Source organism: Oncorhynchus kisutch, linkage group LG11, assembly GCF_002021735.2.
Source record: "Oncorhynchus kisutch isolate 150728-3 linkage group LG11, Okis_V2, whole genome shotgun sequence".
Classification (NCBI taxonomy): Eukaryota; Metazoa; Chordata; class Actinopteri; order Salmoniformes; family Salmonidae; genus Oncorhynchus; species Oncorhynchus kisutch.
Window position 1 is genome coordinate 3,221,253 of NC_034184.2, and position 18,072 is coordinate 3,239,324.

The window sequence follows — 18,072 nt, forward strand, 5'->3', positions numbered from 1 at the left end:
TTATGCTGTTCAACCAAACCAGTTTGCTAGGTTTCTGGGGTATAACAAAACAATAATTTAGCTGAATGCATTATTAGGCTATGAATGCGTTATTGCGCAGTAATATGTTTATGTTTGGCGTATACATGCTCCACTCCCTTGATGTTTTCCTAGGAATTAATGTAACGGGACAAAGGCATTACAGCATATATTAATAATGGGGAGTTGATTTGGCCTAATGAAAATAATTCCATCCTAAGGCTAAATGGCAAAGCACCCCCTTTACGCGCAAATAAAGTTTACAAACTCACTAATCAACTTCTGCAATGACTTGTTTTGAATTGATCGCTGTCCCTGTATAATAATAGCTCCCCAGTCATAAGAACTCCCATAGCAATAGTTTTGTTCCACCCCATGAACTCAAAGATAGTTGCCTGCTCTATTCTGCCGTCTGAGTCTGGGGATCGCGTCACAGCCTATGAGAAGGACAGAACATTGGAGAGAGTGACGCAAATGTGTTGTCGAGCGGTGGGAGGGGTTATTCTTACATTATCTATTTAATTGCTTTTCAAAGTCGAGGAGTCGTCAATTAGGGTTAGGTAGTAGATGCAGGTTCACTATCATCATAGCCCATCTAAAAGCGCACGGCACCGCATCCCAAAGGTCGCTCTGCACCACAACGCGCTTCTGACGAGCAGGGTCTTCCATCCTGAGTCCACCAACTGCCAGTTCAGTTGAGCAAACTCTGCAGAGGAGCGTCGGAAATCGGAGTGGATTTAGTTGGTTTTCTATTATTTAAACACCTGACTAAATTCCACTATTTGGAGAAAAACTCGGACATCATCCAACATCAATTCAGTTGGATTTAAAGTTATGGCACTATCAGTGCTGCGCAGCAGTTTGCTTTTGCTATGTGTGACAACTATCCAAACTTGTCATGGTGGCGGACAGGTTAGTAGCCTACTTAACACATTATCATCTGTGGACAAGTGCATGGTAACATTAGGCTACATGCTTATAACATGTTTAGAGATTAATAATGTTGGAGAATATTTAGGTGGAAAAGTGTTGCACAAATTATACTGAACAAAATTAAAACGCAAAATGCAACAATTTCAAAGAGTTTACTGAGTTACAGTTTATAGAAGGAAATCAGTCAATTAAAATGAATACATTAAGTGCTTGGGAGGGGGGGGTGCATAGTCCGACCCCTTGGGAGCCAGGTCCAGACAATCAGAATACATTTTTCCCCACAAAAAAAGAAAACCACATTTTATTTGTCACATGCTCCGAATACAACAAGTGTAGACCTTACAGTGAAATGCTTACGTACAAGCCCTTAACCAGCGATGCAGTTCAAGAAATAGAGCTAAGTAACAATGACTTAATAAACTAAAGTAAAACATCTAATACAAAGTAACACAATAAAATAACAATAACGAGGCTATATACAATGGGTACTGGTGCCTAGTCAATGTGCGGGAGGTACAGTGACTATGCATAGATAAAAATGCTTTATTACAGACAAATACTGCTCAGCACTGAACGATGCCTGACATGCAGTCCTCTCTCCCAGGCGGTGCAACTCCCAAGACCACAGCCAATCACATGCAAGCAACAACGCAGCTAACTTGGTTAGTCTTGTGAGCGAACTAGCTAGCTAGTGAATTAGGCTCCCTGCAATGAGCCTTACCTATGACACAGCATTATCTCGACAACACAACTTTTGATAATGTCGTGATCAAGAGAGAAAAATAATTTGTGGTTCTTAACACAACAAGGGTCTTTTTTATTTGTATTCATATGTGCTCTCTGGACTTCCATACTCATCACAACTCTATATGTTAGGGTCAGAAAAGTAGGCTACATTAACACACCCAGGCCTGTATAAATATGTGTTGCAAGTGTTTTGTTGACTGTAAACTTAGTTCTTCATGTTCTGCCTCAGACAAAACAACCCATAACTTGGGATTGCTATCCATGTGTAACCGATGTGAAATGGCTAGCTAGTTAGCGGTGGTGTGCACTTATAGTGTTTCAATCGGTGACTTCACTCACTCTGAGACCTTGAAGTAGTTGTTCCCCTTGCTACTCACTCTGAGACCTTGAAGTAGTTGTTCCCCTTGCTACTCACTCTGAGACCTTGAAGTAGTTGTTCCCCTTGCTACTCACTCTGAGACCTTGAAGTAGTTGTTCCCCTTGTTACTCTCTCTGAGACCTTGAAGTAGTTGTTCCCCTTGCTACTCACTCTGAGACCTTGAAGTAGTTGTTCCCCTTGTTACTCACTCTGAGACCTTGAAGTAGTTGTTCCCCTTGTTACTCACTCTGAGACCTTGAAGTAGTTGTTCCCCTTGTTACTCACTCTGAGACCTTGAAGTAGTTGTTCCCCTTGTTACTCACTCTGAGACCTTGAAGTAGTTGTTCCCCTTGCTACTCACTCTGAGACCTTGAAGTAGTTGTTCCCCTTGATACTCACTCTGAGACCTTGAAGTAGTTGTTCCCCTTGCTACTCACTCTGAGACCTTGAAGTAGTTGTTCCCCTTGCTACTCACTCTGAGACCTTGAAGTAGTTGTTCCCCTTGCTACTCACTCTGAGACCTTGACGTAGTTGTTCCCCTTGCTACTCACTCTGAGACCTTGAAGTAGTTGTTCCCCTTGCTACTCACTCTGAGACCTTGACGTAGTTGTTCCCCTTGCTACTCACTCTGAGACCTTGAAGTAGTTGTTCCCCTTGTTACTCACTCTGAGACCTTAAAGTAGTTGTTCCCCTTGCTACTCACTCTGAGACCTTGAAGTAGTTGTTCCCCTTGTTACTCACTCAGACCTTGAAGTAGTTGTTCCCCTTGTTACTCACTCTGAGACCTTGAAGTAGTTGTTCCCCTTGTTACTCACTCTGAGACCTTGAAGTAGTTGTTCCCCTTGCTACTCACTCTGAGACCTTGAAGTAGTTGTTCCCCTTGCTACTCACTCTGAGACCTTGAAGTAGTTGTTCCCCTTGCTCTGCAAGGGCTGCGGCTTTTGTGGCGTGATGGGTAACGGATGCTTCGAGGGTGACTGTTGTCGATGGTTTGAGCCAAGGTAGGGGCGAGGAGAGGGACGGAAGCTAAACTGTTACACATGTTCTGTTTCCAGGTTCAGCCATGATTTGAGCATGTCGCCTATTATTATTATCAATGTCCTCATCAGAAATGAGGAAGGACTGTGCTTACAGGATGACACAAATGTCCCATTGAGTGTGGTAAATTACCCATTGAAAGTTTATAAGAGGGAAGCCATGAGCACTGACTCTTGGATTCATTTTGGCATCTTTGGCCAGGAGTCTAAAACAATCCATTTGGATATGAGTCCACTGTTCACATTGTTGTGTGTGTGTGTTGTGTGGGTATGTGTGAGTGTGCTGTGTGGTTATGTGTGGATTTGTGTGTGGAGTGTGTATGTATGTGGGTTGTGTACGTGTGTGTGTATCTGTGTGGGGGTTGTGTGTGTGTGTTGCTAGGATGAATATGAGTCCACTACTGTGTCAGCTGTTGGCATTCCCCTTCAGCCAATGGGGGAAGAGATGTCAAAGAAAATAAGAGGAGGGGATTGAAGTATAGGACTCTTGGGCAGTCCACCTCTGAGAACCCTTAGAAATTGGATGCAGATTGGAGTTTTCTTTATTCCATCTTGTTCTAAGGGCAGCTCTGCCTCAAGGGCAGAAACACATGTGATCAGTTAAGGTTAGGTAAGTGTCATTTCAAGTATGTAAGGTATGCCTTCACCTGACATTATGCTTTTCTACAGACTTGTTATTATTATTGAAAAGGATTAGCAAACTGCCATTTCACTGTTCTCTGAGCCTTTGGAATGGGCTTATCTGTCAGTAAGTAGCCTGCTCTCAAATAGCTCACTGTTCATAGGCTCATTGCATCCAGGCTATGTGCTGAAACGGAATACAAAGCTGGTCCATTCAGTCATTCTTATCCAAGGAGTCTGTGGCTGTGTCCCAAATGGCACCCAATTACCTATATAGTGCATAACTTTGTATGGATTCTGGTCAAAAGTAGCTCACTATATAGGGATAGGGTGTAATTTGGGAAACAACCTGTGTCTCTCTTGCCATACAAAATATACAGAGGGCCAAGGTTCTGGACAGAGGTCTGACTGATAGACATCTGCCAAACAGCTTTGGTCCAGCTGCTGTATGGTCTGCCACTGGAGAAGAAGAAAAAAAGTGGAGAAGGGAGAAGGGATGAGAGAGGAGAGAGAGAGAGAGAAGCATGGCATCTACTAACATGTTCCTTCAGGTGAGTACCAGGGCTGGAGGGCTAGCGGAGACAGCGGAGGCTAGAAGGGTTAACATGGGATACTGACTGTATGGGATGAATCCAGGGTGTGAATTCTGAATATTAATCAAACATAACATGACTTCTGAATATTAATGAACAATATCATGACTTCTGAATATTAATAAACAATATCATGACTTCTGAATATTAATGAACAATATCATGACTTCTGAATATTAATAAACAATATCATGACTTCTGAATATTAATAAACAATATCATGACTTCTGCATCTTCCATAACCTGATGGCATGCCACAGTATAACAATAAAACAGTCATTATTACGTTCATGTTTTTACATTGGTCTTGTTGGGAGTTCAGAACCTTGCAGCTGTGGATTTGTTTTTAACTCTGAATTCATAACCAGGTGGCCACATCATATAATAATAACAATACAATGATATTCAGAACATGTTACTGGTCTTGTTGGAAACGCAGACACCTGTGCAGCTGTGGAATTGGATTGTGATTTGTTTTGGTAACGGTTGATGAAAATGCTAGGGAACACTGGCGGAATGTCAACATTTGTAACTACAGCCACCACAGAACCCACCCACCACCAGACATTCTAAAGTTCAATATGGTGTGTGTGTCCCAAATGGCAACCTATTCCCTATATAGTTGGCTACTTTAGACCAAGGCCCATAGTGCTCTGGTCAAAGTTAGTGCTCTGGTCAAAATCCATTACATAGGGAATAGGGTGCCACTTGGGATGGAGACTTGGCGTTGATCGGGTGATGTCATTAAGTACCACAGCTGTCCTTTGCTTGTTAAATCATACCTGCCTCTACTCACATTTTATGATGATTACATGTACTGTGGATTTTATTGGAAGTTGTTATTCTCATTTTAATTATGTAGTTATACTGTCATATTGCAAATCATGGTTTATTTATATGCTTCCCATTAAATGGATATTAAACATGGCTGACTGTTATTTGACCAGTTATGTGTGACTTAGAAATAAGTTGTGGCTTGGTAAACTGAAAGCCAACATTCCCTAGTTTCTCATTTCCTGGTTACCGGTATGTACAACTGGTAAGTGCTTCTTGATTTACATATACACTTGAAGTTGGAAGTTTACATACACTTAGGTTGGAGTCATTGAAACTCATTTTTCAACCACTCCACAAATTTCTTGTTAACAAACTATAGTTTTTGCATGTCGTTTAGGACATCTACTTTGTATATGACACAAGTTATTTTTCCAACAATTGTTTACAGACAGATTATTTCAGTTATAATTCACTGTATCACAATTCCAGTGGGTCAGAAGTTTACATACACTAAGTTGACTGTGCCTTTAAACAGCTTGGAAAGTTCCAGAAAATGACATGGCTTTAGAAGCTTCTGATGGGCTAATTGACATCATTTGAGTCAATTGGAGGTGTACCTGTGGAGGTATTTCAAGGCCTACCTTCAAACTCAGAGACTCTTTGCTTGACATCAAAATCAAAAGAAATCAGCCAAGACCTCAGAAAAAAATTGTAGGCCTCCACAAGTCTGGTTCATCCTTGAGAGCAATTTCGAAATGCCTGAAGGTACCACGTTCATCTGTACAAACAATAGTATGCAGGTATAAACGCCAACGGACCACGCAGTCGTCATACTGCTCAGGAAGGAGACGCGTTCTGTCTCCTAGAAATGAACATACTTTGGTGCGAAAAGAGCAAATCAATCCCAGATCAACAGCAAAGGATCTTGTGAAGATCCTGGAGGAAACAGGTACAAATGTATCTATATCCACAGTAAAACAAGTCCTATATCGACTTAACCTGAAAGGCCACTCAGCAACGAAGAAGCCACTTCTCCAAAACCACCATAAAAAAGCCAGACTATGGTTTGCAACAGCACATGGGGGCAAAGATTGTACTTTTTGGAGAAATGTCCTCTGGTCTGATGAAACAAAAATAGAACTGTTTTGCCATAATGACCATTGTTATGCTTGGAGGAAAAGGGGGAGGCTTGCAAGCCGAAGAACACCATCCCAACCATGAAGCACGGGGGTGGCAGCATCATGTTGCGGGGGTGCTTTGCTGCAGGAGGGACTGGTGCACTTCACAAAATAGATTGCATCATGAGGAGGAAAATTATGTGGATATATTGAAGCAACATCTCAAGACATCAGTCAGGAAGTTAAAGCTTGATCACAAATGGGTCTTCCAAATGGACAATGACCCCAAGCATACTTCCAAAGTTGTGGCAAAACAGCTTAAGGACAACAAAGTCAAGATATTGAAGTGGCCATCACAAAGCCCTGACCTCAATCCTATGTAAAAAATTGTGGGCAGAACTGAAAAGTATGTGCGAGCAAGGAGGCCTACAAACCTGACTCAGTTACACCAGCTCTGTCAGGAGGAATGGGCCAAAATTCACTCAACTTATTGTGGGAAGTAATTGTGAAAATTGTGAAAAACTGAGGTTAAATGTATTTGGCTAAGGTGTATGTAAACTTCTGACTTCAACTGTAAATGGTATGTTGTTTTCATGTTTGACCAGTAATATATTTATTTGTTTTACAGAACTGTATGGACAGTTGTAAACTTTTCTGTTCTGCTATATTAACATATGTACTGTACGTCTCTGTCTCCAGAACTGCATGGACAAACACCAGTTGGTTGGTGTTCTCCGTCAGATGGAGAAGTTTCTGAAGGGACAGGAGATGAGATTCACAGAGGGACTACGCATCATGAAGTCCAAACTGGCAACCCTACAGAACTCTGTGTCCAAGCTACCGCAGGCCGATCAGTCGGCTGGTGAGTAGACAGAGAGAATAACCATTCTCCACCACTCTGCCGCACCTGACATGAAGGTCTTCTATAGCCATGTAGAGATCTGGGACCAGTCTAGGTGTTCTTGTCGCTGTCTCTAAACAAGATTAATCAATAGAGGAGAAAACTGGAGTTAATTGAAGGAGATTTTGGAAATGCTTCTTTAATATTGAAACCTGAAATCTACTTCGATTGACCTTCAATTTCTTCACTTTTCGTCTCTATTGAAGCACCTTGGTTAGAGAGAAAGACCTCCTGGCCTGGTCCACTTCCATTGTCTTCAAGAGTGTCTGAATGTTCTCCTCTCTACTGTGGAGACATAACATTCTAACCAGAGGGGAAGGGGAGGAGTGTTAAAGCCTAGATCGTAGTGTATGGTCTACAATCATTGGGTTTTTGGGAAATGATGGTATTGTTTACTACATGGTAATGTGCATTTATACAATCCAAATCTCCCCCTTCCTGGTGTTGTGATAAATAAATCAACAAAACAAGGAGACAAATGTTAAAGTTCAAGTTTACCAATGAAACCCAAGCTTCTACATACCACTAAAGGGCATCTGAACTCTCTTTGACCTGCTTTTGGCCCTTTAGCACATAAACCTCAGGAAGTGCATTGGGATGCGTTGATCTTATGGTGGTTCTGTGTTTGTCCAGTTTACTACCTCGTCCCTTTGGTTTAACTTTTTTTCTCCAGACAACTAGTTAGGCTATCATCAGGTGCTTCTTTCAGAGCCAGTTCTATCCTGTTCTATTTAAGTATATACTATGCTGTTCTATCCTGTTTTATTTAAGTATATACTATCCTGTTCTATTTAAGTATATACTATCCTGTTCTATTTAAGTATATACTATGCTGTTCTATCCTGTTTTATTTAAGTATATACTATCCTGTTCTATTTAAGTATATACTATGCTGTTCTATCCTGTTTTATTTAAGTATATACTATCCTGTTCTATCCTGTTTTATTTAAGTATATACTATCCTGTTCTATTTAAGTATATACTATCCTGTTCTATTTAAGTATATACTATGCTGTTCTATTCTGTTCTATTTAAGTATATACTATCCTGTTCTATCCTGTTCTATTTAAGTATATACTATCCTGTTCTATCCTGTTTTATTTAAGTATATACTATCCTGTTCTATTTAAGTATATACTATGCTGTTCTATCCTGTTCTATTTAAGTATATACTATCCTGTTCTATTTAAGTATATACTATCCTGTTCTATCCTGTTTTATTTAAGTATATACTATCCTGTTCTATTTAAGTATATACTATCCTGTTCTATCCTGTTCTATTTAAGTATATACTATCCTGTTCTATTTAAGTATATACTATGCTGTTCTATTCTGTTCTATTTAAGTATATACTATCCTGTTCTATCCTGTTTTATTTAAGTATATACTATCCTGTTCTATCCTGTTTTATTTAAGTATATACTATTCTGTTCTATTTAAGTATATACTATTCTGTTCTATTTAAGTATATACTATTCTGTTCTATTTAAGTATATACTGTTCTATTCTGTTCTATTTAAGTATATACTATTCTATTCTGTTCTATTTAAGTATATACTATTCTATTCTGTTCTATTTATGTATATACTATACTATTCTATTCTGTTCTATTTAAGTATATACTATACTATTCTATTCTGTTCTATTTAAGTATATACTATTCTATTCTGTTCTATTTAAGTATATACTATCCTGTTCTATTTAAGTATATACTATACTATTCTATTCTGTTCTATTTAAGTATATACTATTCTGTTCTATTTAAGTATATACTATTCTGTTCTATTTAAGTATATACTGTTCTATTCTGTTCTATTTAAGTATATACTATTCTGTTCTATTTAAGTATATACTATTCTGTTCTATTTAAGTATATACTGTTCTATTCTGTTCTATTTAAGTATATACTATTCTATTCTGTTCTATTTAAGTATATACTATTCTATTCTATTCTGTTCTATTTAAGTATATACTATACTATTCTATTCTGTTCTATTTAAGTATATACTATTCTATTCTGTTCTATTTAAGTATATACTATCCTGTTCTATTTAAGTATATACTATACTATTCTATTCTGTTCTATTTAAGTATATACTATACTATTCTATTCTGTTCTATTTAAGTATATACTATCCTGTTCTATTTAAGTATATACTATCCTGTTCTATTCTGTTCTATTTAAGTATATACTATCCTGTTCTATTCTGTTCTATTTAAGTATATACTCTCCTGTTCTATTCTGTTCTATTTAAGTTTATACTATCCTGTTCTATTCTGTTATATTTAAGTATATACTGTTCTTTTCTGTTCTACTTAAGTATATACTGTGCTGTTATATTCAAGTATATACTATGCTGTTCTGTTCTACTTAAGTATATACTGTGCTGTTATATTCAAGTATATACTGTACTGTTCTATTCTGTTCTATTTAAGTATATACTATACTGTTCTATTCTGTTATATTTAAGTATATACTATCCTGTTCTATTCTGTTATATTTAAGTATATACTATACTATGCTATTCTGTTCTATTTAAGTATATACTATACTGTTCTATTCTGTTATATTTAAGTATATACTATCCTGTTCTATTCTGTTATATTCAAGTATATACTATCCTGTTCTATTCTGTTATATTTAAGTATATACTATACTATGCTATTCTGTTCTATTTAAGTATATACTATACTATTCTATTCTGTTCTATTTAAGTATATACTATCCTGTTCTATTTAAGTATATACTATCCTGTTCTATTCTGTTCTATTTAAGTATATACTATCCTGTTCTATCCTGTTCTATTTAAGTATATACTATCCTGTTCTATTTAAGTATATACTATGCTGTTCTATTCTGTTCTATTTAAGTATATACTATCCTGTTCTATCCTGTTTTATTTAAGTATATACTATCCTGTTCTATCCTGTTTTATTTAAGTATATACTATTCTGTTCTATTTAAGTATATACTATTCTGTTCTATTTAAGTATATACTATTCTGTTCTATTTAAGTATATACTGTTCTATTCTGTTCTATTTAAGTATATACTATTCTATTCTGTTCTATTTAAGTATATACTATTCTATTCTGTTCTATTTATGTATATACTATACTATTCTATTCTGTTCTATTTAAGTATATACTATACTATTCTATTCTGTTCTATTTAAGTATATACTATTCTATTCTGTTCTATTTAAGTATATACTATCCTGTTCTATTTAAGTATATACTATACTATTCTATTCTGTTCTATTTAAGTATATACTATTCTGTTCTATTTAAGTATATACTATTCTGTTCTATTTAAGTATATACTGTTCTATTCTGTTCTATTTAAGTATATACTATTCTGTTCTATTTAAGTATATACTATTCTGTTCTATTTAAGTATATACTGTTCTATTCTGTTCTATTTAAGTATATACTATTCTATTCTGTTCTATTTAAGTATATACTATTCTATTCTGTTCTATTTAAGTATATACTATTCTATTCTATTCTGTTCTATTTAAGTATATACTATACTATTCTATTCTGTTCTATTTAAGTATATACTATACTATTCTATTCTGTTCTATTTAAGTATATACTATTCTATTCTGTTCTATTTAAGTATATACTATCCTGTTCTATTTAAGTATATACTATACTATTCTATTCTGTTCTATTTAAGTATATACTATACTATTCTATTCTGTTCTATTTAAGTATATACTATCCTGTTCTATTTAAGTATATACTATCCTGTTCTATTCTGTTCTATTTAAGTATATACTATCCTGTTCTATTCTGTTCTATTTAAGTATATACTCTCCTGTTCTATTCTGTTATATTTAAGTATATACTATACTATGCTATTCTGTTCTATTTAAGTATATACTATACTGTTCTATTCTGTTATATTTAAGTATATACTATCCTGTTCTATTCTGTTATATTCAAGTATATACTATCCTGTTCTATTCTGTTATATTTAAGTATATACTATACTATGCTATTCTGTTCTATTTAAGTATATACTATACTGTTCTATTCTGTTATATTTAAGTATATACTATCCTGTTCTATTCTGTTATATTCAAGTATATACTATCCTGTTCTATTCTGTTATATTTAAGTATATACTATACTATGCTATTCTGTTCTATTTAAGTATATACTATACTATTCTATTCTGTTCTATTTAAGTATATACTATCCTGTTCTATTTAAGTATATACTATCCTGTTCTATTCTGTTCTATTTAAGTATATACTATCCTGTTCTATTCTGTTCTATTTAAGTATATACTATCCTGTTCTATTCTGTTCTATTTAAGTTTATACTATCCTGTTCTATTCTGTTATATTTAAGTACATACTGTTCTTTTCTGTTCTACTTAAGTATATACTGTGCTGTTATATTCAAGTATATACTATGCTGTTCTGTTCTACTTAAGTATATACTGTGCTGTTATATTCAAGTATATACTGTACTGTTCTATTCTGTTCTATTTAAGTATATACTATACTGTTCTATTCTGTTATATTTAAGTATATACTATCCTGTTCTATTCTGTTATATTTAAGTATATACTATACTATGCTATTCTGTTCTATTTAAGTATATACTATACTGTTCTATTCTGTTATATTTAAGTATATACTATCCTGTTCTATTCTGTTATATTCAAGTATATACTATCCTGTTCTATTCTGTTATATTTAAGTATATACTATACTATGCTATTCTGTTCTATTTAAGTATATACTATACTATTCTATTCTGTTCTATTTAAGTATATACTATCCTGTTCTATTTAAGTATATACTATCCTGTTCTATTCTGTTCTATTTAAGTATATACTATCCTGTTCTATTCTGTTCTATTTAAGTATATACTATCCTGTTCTATTCTGTTCTATTTAAGTTTATACTATCCTGTTCTATTCTGTTATATTTAAGTATATACTGTTCTTTTCTGTTCTACTTAAGTATATACTGTGCTGTTATATTCAAGTATATACTATGCTGTTCTGTTCTACTTAAGTATATACTGTGCTGTTATATTCAAGTATATACTGTACTGTTCTATTCTGTTCTATTTAAGTATATACTATACTGTTCTATTCTGTTATATTTAAGTATATACTATCCTGTTCTATTCTGTTATATTTAAGTATATACTATACTATGCTATTCTGTTCTATTTAAGTATATACTATACTGTTCTATTCTGTTATATTTAAGTATATACTATCCTGTTCTATTCTGTTATATTCAAGTATATACTATCCTGTTCTATTCTGTTATATTTAAGTATATACTATACTATGCTATTCTGTTCTATTTAAGTATATACTATACTGTTCTATTCTGTTATATTTAAGTATATACTATACTGTTCTATTCTGTTCTATTTAAGTATATACTATACTGTTCTATTCTGTTATATTTAAGTATATACTATACTGTTCTATTCTGTTATATTTAAGTATATACTATACTATGCTATTCTGTTCTATTTAAGTATATACTATACTGTTCTATTCTGTTCTGTTCTATTGTGAAAACTGGTGAAATTAGTTATTCATCAGCGCTAGACTGAGGAGACTGTCTGACTGTATGTTTCTCTCGCTCAATAAAATATTTTGTTTTGTTGTCATGGGAACATATGTTTACATTGTCAAAGCAAGTGAAATAGATAATAAACAAAAGTTAAAAACTATTATTTTAACGTTTACTGTAAAAAAAATTATTGTTTATTTCGCTTTCTCTCACTCTCTTCCTCTCTTGAAATGACTTTACTTTAAGCTCATAGGCTGTACTGTACTAGTCAAACATCTTTATTTTAATAACTTATCAAATTGTATTTGTCACATGTGCCGATAACAACAGGTTTAGACCTTACAGTGAAATGCTTACTTACAAACCCTTAACCAACAATGCTTTAAGAAGTTAAGAAAAAGAAATAAAAATAACTATTTGGTAAAAAGAAAAAGAAAATAGAAAATAAAAGTAACAAATAATGAAACAGCAGCAGTAAAATAACGAGGCTATATACAGGGGGTACCGGTACAGAGTCAATGTGGAGGCTATATACAGGGGATACCGGTACAGAGTCAATGTGGAGGCTATATACAGGGGGTACCGGTACAGAGTCAATGTGGAGGCTATATACAGGGGGTACAGGTACAGAGTCAATGTGGAGGCTATATACAGGGGGTACCGGTACAGAGTCAATGTGGAGGCTATATACAGGGGGTACAGGTACAGAGTCAATGTGGAGGCTATATACAGGGGGTACCGGTACAGAGTCAATGTGGAGGCTATATACAGGGGGTAAAGGTACAGAGTCAATGTGGAGGCTATATACAGGTAGTACCGGTACAGAGTCAATGTGGAGGCTATATACAGGGGGTACCGGTACAGAGTCAATGTGGAGGCTATATACAGGGGGTAACGGTACAGAGTCAGTGTGGAGGCTATATACAGGGGGTAACGGTACAGAGTCAATGTGGAGGCTATATACAGGGGGTACCGGTACAGAGTCAATGTGGAGGCTATATACAGGGGGTACCGGTACAGAGTCAATGTGGAGGCTATATACAGGGGGTAACGGTACAGAGTCAATGTGGAGGCTATATACAGGGGGTAACGGTACAGAGTCAATGTGGAGGCTATATACAGGGGGTAACGGTACAGAGTCAATGTGGAGGCTATATACAGGGGGTAACGGTACAGAGTCAATGTGGAGGCTATATACAGGGGGTACCGGTACAGAGTCAATGTGGAGGCTATATACAGGGGGTAACGGTACAGAGTCAATGTGGAGGCTATATACAGGGGGGTAACGGTACAGAGTCAATGTGGAGGCTATATACAGGGGGTAACGGTACAGAGTCAATGTGGAGGCTATATACAGGGGGTAACGGTACAGAGTCAATGTGGAGGCTATATACAGGGGGTAACGGTACAGAGTCAATGTGGAGGCTATATACAGGGGGTACTGGTACAGAGTCAGTGTGGAGGCTATATACACGGGGGTACCGGTACAGAGTCAGTGTGGAGGCTATATACAGGGGTAACGGTACAGAGTCAATGTGGAGGCTATATACAGGGGGTAACGGTACAGAGTCAATGTGGAGGCTATATACAGGGGGTAACGGTACAGAGTCAATGTGGAGGCTATATACAGGGGGTAACGGTACAGAGTCAATGTGGAGGCTATATACAGGGGGTAACGGTACAGAGTCAATGTGGAGGCTATATACAGGGGGGTAACGGTACAGAGTCAATGTGGAGGCTATATACAGGGGGTAACGGTACAGAGTCAATGTGGAGGCTATATACAGGGGGTAACGGTACAGAGTCAATGTGGAGGCTATATACAGGGGGTACTGGTACAGAGTCAGTGTGGAGGCTATATACACGGGGGTACCGGTACAGAGTCAGTGTGGAGGCTATATACAGGGGGTACCGGTACAGAGTCAGTGTGGAGGCTATATACAGGGGGTACCGGTACAGAGTCAATGTGGAGGCTATATACAGGTGGTACCGGTACAGAGTCAGTGTGGAGGCTATATACAGGGGGTACCGGTACAGAGTCAATGTGGAGGCTATATACAGGGGGTACCGGTACAGAGTCAGTGTGGAGGCTATATACAGGGGGTACTGGTACAGAGTCCAGTGTGGAGGCTATATACAAGGGGGTACTGGTAGCAGAGTCAATGTGGGAGGCTATATACAGGGGGGTACTGGTACAGAGTCAGTGTGGAGGCTATATACAGGGGGTACGGTACAGAGTCAATGGTGGAGGCTATATACAGGGGGTACTGGTACAGAGTCAATGTGGAGGCTATATACAGGGGGTACTGGTACAGAGTCATGTTGGAGGCTATATACAGGGGGTACCGGTACAGAGTCAATGTGGAGGCTATATACAGGGGGGTACCGGTACAGAGTCAATGTGGAGGCTTATAACAGGGGGTACCGGTACAGAGTCAATGTGGAGGCTATATACAGGGGGTACCGGTACAGAGTCAATGTGGAGGCTATATACAGGGGGTACGGTACAGAGTCAATGTGGAGGCTATATACAGGGGGTACCGGTACAGAGTCAATGTGGAGGCTATATACAGGGGGTACCGGTACAGAGTCAATGTGGAGGCTATATACAGGGGGTACCGGTACAGAGTCAATGTGGAGGCTATATACAGGGGGTACCGGTACAGAGTCAATGTGGAGGCTATATACAGGGGGTACCGGTACAGAGTCAATGTGGAGGCTATATACAGGGGGGGTAACGGTACAGAGTCAATGTGGAGGCTATATACAGGGGGTAACGGTACAGAGTCAATGTGGAGGCTATATACAGGGGGTAACGGTACAGAGTCAATGTGGAGGCTATATACAGGGGGTAACGGTACAGAGTCAATGTGGAGGCTATATACAGGGGGTAACGGTACAGAGTCAATGTGGAGGCTATATACAGGGGGTAACGGTACAGAGTCAATGTGGAGGCTATATACAGGGGGTAACGGTACAGAGTCAATGTGGAGGCTATATACAGGGGGTACTGGTACAGAGTCAGTGTGGAGGCTATATACACGGGGGTACCGGTACAGAGTCAGTGTGGAGGCTATATACAGGGGGTACCGGTACAGAGTCAGTGTGGAGGCTATATACAGGGGGTACCGGTACAGAGTCAATGTGGAGGCTATATACAGGTGGTACCGGTACAGAGTCAGTGTGGAGGCTATATACAGGGGGTACCGGTACAGAGTCAATGTGGAGGCTATATACAGGGGGTACCGGTACAGAGTCCGTGTGGAGGCTATATACAGGGGGTACTGGTACAGAGTCAGTGTGGAGGCTATATACAGGGGGTACTGGTACAGAGTCAATGTGGAGGCTATATACAGGGGGTACTGGTACAGAGTCAGTGTGGAGGCTATATACAGGGGGTACCGGTACAGAGTCAATGTGGAGGCTATATACAGGGGGTACTGGTACAGAGTCAATGTGGAGGCTATATACAGGGGGTACTGGTACAGAGTCAGTGTGGAGGCTATATACAGGGGGTACCGGTACAGAGTCAATGTGGAGGCTATATACAGGGGGTACCGGTACAGAGTCAATGTGGAGGCTATATACAGGGGGTACCGGTACAGAGTCAATGTGGAGGCTATATACAGGGGGTACCGGTACAGAGTCAATGTGGAGGCTATATACAGGGGGTACCGGTACAGAGTCAATGTGGAGACTATATACAGGGGGTACCGGTACAGAGTCAGTGTGGGGGCACCGGTTAGTTGATGTAATTGAGGTAATATGTACATGTGCAGTGGCTTGCGAAAGTTTTCACCCCCTTTGGCATTTTTCCAATTTCGTTGCCTTATAACCTGGAATTAGATTAGATTTTGGGGGAGATTGTATCATTTGATTTACACAACATGCCACATGCCACATGCCACAACATACCACTTTGAAGATGCAAAATAGTTTTTCTTGTGAAACAAAACAAGGAACTACACAAAAAAACTGAAAACTATTCACCTCCCCAAAGTCAGTACTATGTAGAGACACATTTTGCAGCAAATACAGCTGCAAGTCTCTAGGGGAATGTCTCTATAAGCTTGCCACAGGGATTTGTTTTCTAATCTTCAAGACAAAACTGCTTCAGCTCCTTCAAGTTGGATGGGTAACGCTGGTGTACAGCAATCTTTAAGTCATACCACAGATTCTCAATTGGATTGAGGTCTGGGCTTTGACTAGGCCGTTCCAAGATATCTAAATGTTTCCCCTTAAACCACTCCAGTGTTGCTTTAGCAGTATGCTTAGGGTCATTGTCCTACTGGAAGGGGAATCTCCGTCCCAGTCTCAAATCTCTGGAAGACTGAAACAGGTTTCCCTCAAGAATTTATGTGTATTTAGCGCCATTCATCATTCCTTCGATTCTGACCAGTTTCCCCAGTCCCTGTCGATTAAAAACATCCCTACAGCATGATGCTGCCACCACCATGCTTCACTGTGGTGTTCTCGGGGTGATGAGAGGTGTTGTGTTTGCTCCAGACATAGCGTTTTCTTTGATGGCCAAAAAGCTCAATTTTAGTCTCATCTGACCAGAGTACCTTCTTCCATATGTTTGGGGAGTCTCCCACATGCCTTTTGATGAACACCAAACGTGTTTGCTTATTTTTTCCTTTAAGCAATGGCTTTTTTCTGGCCACTCTTCCATAAAGCCCAGCTATGTGGAGTGTACGGGTTAAAGTGGTCCTATGGACAGATACTCCAATCTCAGCTGTGGAGCTTTGCAGCTCCTTCAGAGTTTTCTTTGGTCTCTTTGTTGCCTCTGATTAATGCCCTCCTTGCCTGGTCTGTGAGTTTTGGTGGGTGGCCCTCTCTTGACAGGTTTGTTGTGGTGCCATATTCTTTCAATTTTTTAATAATGGATTTAATGGTGCTCCATGGGATGTTCAAAGTTTCAGTATCTTTTTATAACCCAACCCTTATATGTACTTCTCCACAACTTTGTCCCTGACCTGTTTGGAGAGCTTCTTGGTTATCACGGTACCACTTGCTTGGTGGTGCCCCTTGCTTAGTGGTGTTGCAGACTCTGGGGCCTTTCGGAACAGGTGTATATATACTGAGATCATGTGACACTTAGATTGCACAAAGGTGGACTTTATTGAACTAATTCTGTGACTTCTGAAGGTAATTGGTTGCACCAGATCTTAGCAGAGGGGGTGAATACATACTGTATGCACGCACCACTTTTCTGTTTTTATTTTTTACAATTTCTTGAAACAAGTTCTTTTTTTCATTTCACTTCACCAATTTGGACTATTTGGTGTATGTCCATTACATGAAATCCCCCCAAAAATGTATTTCAATTACAGGTTATAATGCAACGAAATAGCAGAAACGCCAAGGGGGATGAATACTTTTGCAAGGCACTGTAAGCAGAGTTAAAGTGACTAT

The 18,072-nt window shown here is 38.1% G+C and overlaps 1 protein-coding gene across 1 annotated transcript in view; it reads left to right on the top strand.

Moving 5' to 3' along the window:
- The first annotated feature begins 557 nt into the window (after positions 1-557).
- The window catches only part of LOC109899175 (fibulin-7-like), a 35,571-nt gene continuing 18,056 nt past the window's right edge, over positions 558-18,072 (top strand). The window contains exons 1-2 of the mRNA XM_020494232.2: positions 558-930; positions 6,902-7,064. Coding sequence (XP_020349821.1) covers positions 853-930; positions 6,902-7,064 — 241 coding nt within the window. The 5' untranslated portion in view covers positions 558-852. The remainder of the gene's footprint in view (positions 931-6,901; positions 7,065-18,072) is intronic.